The 6757-nt window shown below is 53.2% G+C and overlaps 1 protein-coding gene across 1 annotated transcript; it reads left to right on the top strand.

Moving 5' to 3' along the window:
* Positions 1–179: 179 nt before the first annotated feature.
* On the top strand, positions 180–3148 carry VCPKMT (valosin containing protein lysine (K) methyltransferase; the record flags this gene model as incomplete). Its single annotated transcript, XM_008941421.1, has 4 exons — positions 180–290; positions 484–556; positions 1492–1611; positions 3044–3148. Coding segments are annotated over 4 exons (409 nt in total), but the record flags the coding sequence as incomplete, so codon positions are not given.
* Between the last annotated feature and the right edge of the window lie 3609 nt (positions 3149–6757).

The raw sequence follows: 6757 nt of genomic DNA, 5'->3' as shown, positions 1-6757 counted from the left end.
GCGGAGCGGAGGCCCGGGGGCGGGGAGGCCGCTCCCCGCGCCCCTTCCTCCACCTCTCACCCTCGGCCCCTTCCTCCGCCTCTGCCCTCTCCTTCGTGGCGTTATCCCTGAAACCTCCCCCGATTCTGGTAAAACCGCCCGTTTCGTGCGAGGGGGCCGTAACCCCGCCTGTGTTACAGGGCGAACGTGACGGTGACGGACCTTGAGGAGCTGCAGGAGCTGCTGACGATTAATATAGAAAAAAACAAGCACCTGGTGACAGGGTCAGTCCGAGCCAAGGTACTGAAATGGTTTGTATGATCCTTTAATGTTCCTGTTCGGCGTTAGCGGGGGCTGTGGCCGTGTTCAGTTGCCAAATAGACTTGGAAATACTGCTGTAAAAGCGCAGCTCGGTGTAAGAACATACTTAAATTCGTGCTCTCTCCGTCAGTGATTTGTCTTGTGCTGTTACTTGTTTTCACTTCTTTTTATTCTTCTTTTTAGGGGTGAAGATGTCACAGAATTTCAGCCTCCCCCCGATTATATCCTAATGGCTGATTGCATTTACTATGAGGAGGTAAATAAGGACTTAGCAAAAAAAAAAAACAACTTCCTTTGGGAAGGGCGTGGGTTTGGTGTGAGAAGTGTTCAAATAAATACTGTACCTGTGTCTTGGTCCCCATGGTTTAGAGGAATGCGTAGAACGGGACTGGAGAAAGCATTTTAAACAGATTTAAGGCCATTTGAGGTTCAACCAGAGACTTTTTTTATGTTTAAAAAAACACTGAACTTAATATTTGTGCCTTGCCCTCTCCCCATGGATTGTTGTTTGTTTGTTTTACATTAGGAATTGAAGCGTGAAGCAAAACGTTGTGACTGATAGTGGTGAACTGTTTAATGTGTTGGTAAATTAAATTGAATAGTGCCACACCTGCAATGTTTGGGTTCTCCTCAGGCTTCCCTTGGGCAGGCAGAAGGAGGAATCAGGCTCCAGCTATGTGGTTGCTGTAGTCTGCCCCATCTCCTCAGCTGGAGCTCTGTAGGATGTGTGCAGAGAGCTAGCAGGGGTTGCAGGAAAAGAGAAATGACCTGAAGAACCCTGTGCCCCAGGGGGCTGACCAGCCCCTTGCCTTGGCTCCCTGCGTGGTAGACCTGTTTCCAAACATAGTTCCAAGAATGGTTGAGAAAACTCTCAAGAAACATGTCAAGAAGTAGTTGTTGTGTGCCTGAAGGAAATGCCCACTCGGCAGCGAGGGGTGTTTGGGGCTTTGATGCTAGTTCAGTTCCCTTGGCCAGTCTGTGAGGCTCTTCTGTGCAGTCTCCCTTTCTCCTCTGCTTTCCAGCTTGCCCCCATGTTCTTTTTGTCCCAGTTAAAGTACTAAAAATAATTCCCTGAAAAAGCAAAACGGGAAAGGGCTCTCTTGGGTGAAGACTTTCTCTAGTTTAGAGGCTATCATACCAGTACAGTGAACTTGAAATCTAAGTGGGAAATACTTCACCTCTTTTGGACAGTCATTGGAGCCCTTACTGAAGACACTGAAGGACCTCACTGGCCCTGACACGTGCGTCTTGTGCTGTTATGAACAGAGGACTATGGGCAAGAACCCTGCAATTGAGAGAAAATACTTTGAGGTGAGTGTTTTTAGCGTGTGCTTTTTGAGCACTGGGAGGTGGATGTAAGAAGGGCTTTGTATGGGATCAGCTGAATGTTGATGGAAATTGCTACAAGCAGAAATTCAGGCTGACTGCACAAAGTGGAGTTTGTAGCAGGAGAAGCACGTTGTCTTTAAATGAGGCAGAAAATTTAGATGGTGACTCTTGAAGTTACTGTCCAGCTCACCAGGAGAAACTTTCTGGATATTCAGTGAACTTTCCTTCCTTCAGTAGGTCAAACTTTTTGTGCCTTACTGATCTTAACTGTATGGATGCTTTTGATCCAGGCAGAGGTTAAGAGCCTCTGGAGCTTGGAATACCTTCCAGATTCCCAAAAAGGGCTTCCTGATGTGAGGCAATACCTGTCAAAACAATCATTTTCATAGGAGCAGGTGAAGTAGCCATAGGTTGCTCTCTTCTTTCTGCAGTGGATGTCTTGATCTTGTCAATCCCTGGAAGGATTAAAAATCAGTCTGGTGAAAATCTGTTGAAAGCAGAGGGGAAAATGCAGGTAAAGTTTTTCAGAGTAGCTCAGGAACTCAAAACTCTGCTAAACGATAAAGCTGCTTGTGCAAAAATTTTCCCCCCTCTGCTGAAAGAGGATTAATAGGTGATATAATTAAATAGTCCTGATGAAGCAAAGGAACTCAGGTAACAGCTGAATCCCTCCTTGGGTTGTGGGGATGATGCTCAGTGCAGGGTTTAACTCTGCACCGGTGAAGTCTGCTGGAGAGCAGCCCTTGGGCAGGGCTTCTGGATTATAGGTAATCAGAATAACACTACAAAAAAAGAAAGGCAGGACTTCCAGGGTGATTTATATGCATTAATAAAACCACCTCTTTAATAATTAGCCGTGCCTTGAAGTCCTGTGGGGACCTGGCTATGAGCAGGGCTGAGATCCGCTCTGACGGGGGGCCGCTCCCACAGTAGGTGTAGGTGTTTCTGGATGATTTCTGCTCTCCTGTTATTTCCTTCCTCAGCTTGCCAGGGTTCAGATGAGTTAATCCTCCGAGCATGTTGTGGAGTCAGTGCTGGAGTTTTTTAGCTTCTTTTTTCCCCCCCCCACCCCTCCAGTTGGGGTTGGCAGACGGAGGCAGGCACTGCGGTTTGGCGCAGCGCTTCGGAGGAAGCTGAACGGTTTAGCACAAGCTTCTACCTTCTTCTGAAAGGTTGTGCGGTGCCTGTAGATTTGAACTGGCACTGAAATAGTGAAAACGAGAGTAAATGTGCTGCAGGAAGGGGGAATCACTTGTGCAGTTGTAGAGGCCTTTAGTGGAATGGTCTGAGCGTGATGGTTCCGGCCTCCTGAGGTGTCTTGCAGTACATTGTGGGACCTTTTTAGCTCAACACACTCGGTCCAAAAGGGCAGGGGGTGTCATCTGAATCGTTCTGTGTGTTCTCTGCTAACCAGCTGCTTCAGATGGACTTTGAGCTGGAGAGAATTCCCTTGGATCAGCACGACGAGGAGTACCGCAGCGAGGACATCCACATCCTCAACATCCACAGGAAACAGGCGGTAGGTTGGTCTCAGGGGTGCAGCAAACTGCCAGGAGCTCAGGGAGCTGTTGCTCACTTGTAGGGTGAGTGTTCCAGAGGTGATGCTCTGAACTGACTGTGAAATACAGTTAGGGGCCCTGTGGAGCTGCAGAACAGAGCTGTGCGTGTCTAAGGAGCTGCTTTATTCTGAAACCCAGCCAGGCTTTGCCTTCAGCAGCACCATCCTTGAGCTGCACGCTGACTTTCTCTTCTGCTTCCCCACTGTGGTGTAGTGGGATCTCAAAACTGGAGTTTTGAGGCACCAAAGTAATACAAATAGAATGAGTTTGGTTGGAAGAGACCCTTAAGATCATCAAGTCCAGCCATTCCCCAGCACTGCCAGGTCCCCACTGCCCCGTGTCCCTCACACCACATCTCCACGGCTTGGAAACCCCTCCAGGGGTGGGGACTCCACCACTGCCCTGGGCAGCCTGGCACAGCCCTGGACAACACTTTTTGGGCAAGAAATTGTTACTCAGGGCCAACATAAACCTTCCCTGGTGGAACTTGAGGCTGTTTCCTCTTGTCCTTTCATAATTCACCTGCTGCTGCTTTCAGTGCTGTGAGCTCTGCTGTGCAGCCCTCTCCCCAAGCCCAGTTTCTGGAGGTGGCTCTTGGCACCTGTCCAGGTTGGTTAGATCATTTTTTGGTTAGTTGATGGAGCAGACACTTAAGCACAAAGAGAATATTTTGCATGTTGTGCTGATAAAACATACAGGTGTGGCGCTTAAACCAAAACCAACCCACTTAAAAATCTGCACTATGGGATGTCTTTCTTTGTTTCTTCACAGAATTTTCCATCGTGAGATCTTTGACCACAGCCTCTGTCCTCTGGCAGCTAGCAGAGCTCTGGAGAAGAGGGAAAGGGGGCAGAATAACGGCACAAAGGGCCTGTCTCCAGTGTGGTTTGTGACTCATCTGCAGAACGCGGCTCCTCCACGTGGGCTTGGCACGGGGCAGCAGCGGAAGCGGGCTGCTTGGATCCACAGACAGCTCCTTCCAGGGGGGCAGATATGAGCTGCTGCTGTCTGCGGGCTGAGGAGGGATGAAAACAGAGCTGGAGCTTCCCCAGGGCAGATCTGAGGACACCCCACCAACAGCTCTGTGAGGAGAAAGCCCAGTGAGGCGAGCGGCTCGATCGCGCCGCCCAGAGAGCCAGGCAATAAAACTTTTGCTGTTGAGGTGGGTCTCAGGTGGTTTTTTTGGGGTTTTTTTTTGTGTTCCTGCATTGAGGAGAGCCTGGTTCTGGGAGCAGGGCTGTTGCTGGGGTGGACATCACCGAGATGTGCCCTGTGTGGAATTGTTCCCTTGGATCTCACCTATGCTTTTCTAGCGTGAGGATCTGCAGCGTTCAAGTTCCACGCCCTAACACGAGGTTGGTGAGCGGGCTCCTTGCTGCTCTTGGCATTCCTCACCACGCCACCTCTTGCTGTGGGGCAGGGGTGGCTTGGAGAGGTGCTTGCAGGGGAAATCTCTCTGCTGTGCCGTGGATGCAGCTCTGCAGCCTTGGGGTGCTGCTTGGCGTGGGCGACAGCTGCCTCCACGCCGTGTTTCTGCTTCAGAAACCTGAGGGTTGAAGCTAAATCCATGGGATCTCCTCACAGCCCAGGCTGCTGGGCTTTGTGGAGCCCTGCTGGCAGCCACCCAGGTGCTCAGGGGACCTGCCCCGGGCGCCAGGCTCCCTCTATCTCCAGCGAGCACGTTCCTGGCGATCCTCACGCGCCCCGGACCCACCCTGGCTCGCGGAGCGCGGCAGGCAGCGAGCGCCTGGCTCAGCACAGCTGTAATTTGTCCTGACCACACATGTCGTTCGTTAACTCGTTAGGAGAAGGGCTCCTTAATTACCCCGCAGGAAGGTGTTTCCTGGTGTGTTTACGCCAGCGTGGCTTCCTTGGTGGAAACCTGCTCCAGGAGCGCTGTCCGGAGGTGCGCTGCGGGGGCGGCCCAGGAGCTTGGTGGCATCCCGTGGGTGCAGCCTCTCTGCTGAGCCCTGGCAGGGGCAGCAGCGTTGCCAGGGGCTGGGCACTGACAGAACCCTTGTTTTATCTGCAGGGCGTGCGATCTCGGCACTTCCTTTTCTCTACAGGCCTGGCTCTCCTTCAGAAGAATAAAGGGAGGAAGTTGTGCGTTCGGTGTCCCTTGGGCGCTCCTCCATGCCCTCAGCCTCAGCACCCGAGTTTTGAACCTCGCTGGGCCAGAGGGACCTTGGGGAGGGGGAGCAGGGTCCTGTCCCCCCCTGTGCCCCCTCCCTGCTGCAGGGGGGATGTAGAACTCTGACCATTTTGGCCTCTGCAGCGGAGAGGAAGCGGCCACGCAGTGGGGTCACCTGCACCCTGGCTGTCACCTCTGCGCTTTGTCCCTGGAGCCACCAGATGAAACCTCTGCTTTATTTTAGGGAGGAAAAAAGCCTTTTGGAAAGGGGGTGGAGCTCTACCGTGGCTGTAGCAGTCGCTGCTGTGGTGCAGGGACTGTGGCTCTTAACCGGGAGCAGGAGTGGAGAACGGGAAGCGAGGGGGGTGCCAGTCCTGCTGCCAGTCTGTTCCCTCACCCATCCCGACTGTCCCTGTGGGCTTTTCATCCTGGCCAGTCCCTTTGGGAGCAGCGTGTGCTGGTGTCACTCCCCTAAACACGGGCTCTCTGTGGTGGTTCGGCCCTGGTGAGGTGCCTGGCAGTGCTTAAAGAGTGGAGAATTTTCTGGAATAATTTCAACAGTGGTTGATTCTTCCTCTTAGAAAATGCTGCTGCTTGCCTGTGGTGTTAAGAGAGTGTTCAGAAGGGGCACAGTGATGCTGAGGGGAGACCACACATAGGGGCTTCCACCTTGTGAGTCCACATGAGATGGAGAAGGAGAGAGGATGAGCAGAGGATCCCAGTTTGCACGTGCCCTGCCTGGGGAACAAAAAACAAACCCAGAACTGGAGCATTTTGGTCTGTTTTCTGCAAAAGGGCTAGGCCAGGCTCCCTGGGGACTGTGGCAGATGTTACACCACAGGATCCCAGCACGGTGGGGGTTGGGAGGGACCTCTGGAGATCATCTCATCCCACCCCCTGCTCCAGCAGCTCGCCCACAGCAGGGTGCCCAGGATCACATCCATGTGGGTTTGGGATCTCTCCAGAGCAGGAGACTCCCCAGCCTCTCTGGGCAGCTGCTCCAGGCTTGGCCACCCTCACACCAAAGAATTTTCTCCTCGTGTTGAGATGGAACCTCCTGGGTTCCAGTTTGTGCCTGTCACTGGGCAACACTGAAAATCAGAGTCTGGCCCCAGCCTCCTGCCCCACCCTTCAGCTCTTGCTCAGCACTGGGGAGATGCCATCAGTGGTGGGTGCCTGTGGTGCTGGCAGGGAGGGTGCAGATGGCCACTGCCAGCCTCCTTGGTGGCACTTCACCAAACCTCTGCTGCAGGGTGGCACAGCGCCGAGGGGGCTCCTCGGTGACGGTGGCTCCTTCACCCAGCCACGCCGCAGGGACGGCCGGGGCAGGGGTCACCAGGGCCACACGTTCCTTGGCTGCCAGCGTGTGGGGGGCAGGGAGAGGGGTCACGGCCTTCACCTCCCAGAAAGGTGTCGGTTGTACCTGCCAAGGGCGTGC

The sequence above is a fragment of the Merops nubicus genome, unplaced genomic scaffold, assembly GCF_000691845.1.
Source record: "Merops nubicus isolate BGI_N331 unplaced genomic scaffold, ASM69184v1 scaffold25725, whole genome shotgun sequence".
NCBI classification, from domain to species: Eukaryota; Metazoa; Chordata; class Aves; order Coraciiformes; family Meropidae; genus Merops; species Merops nubicus.
This window is presented reverse-complemented; position numbering and strand designations above follow the sequence as displayed.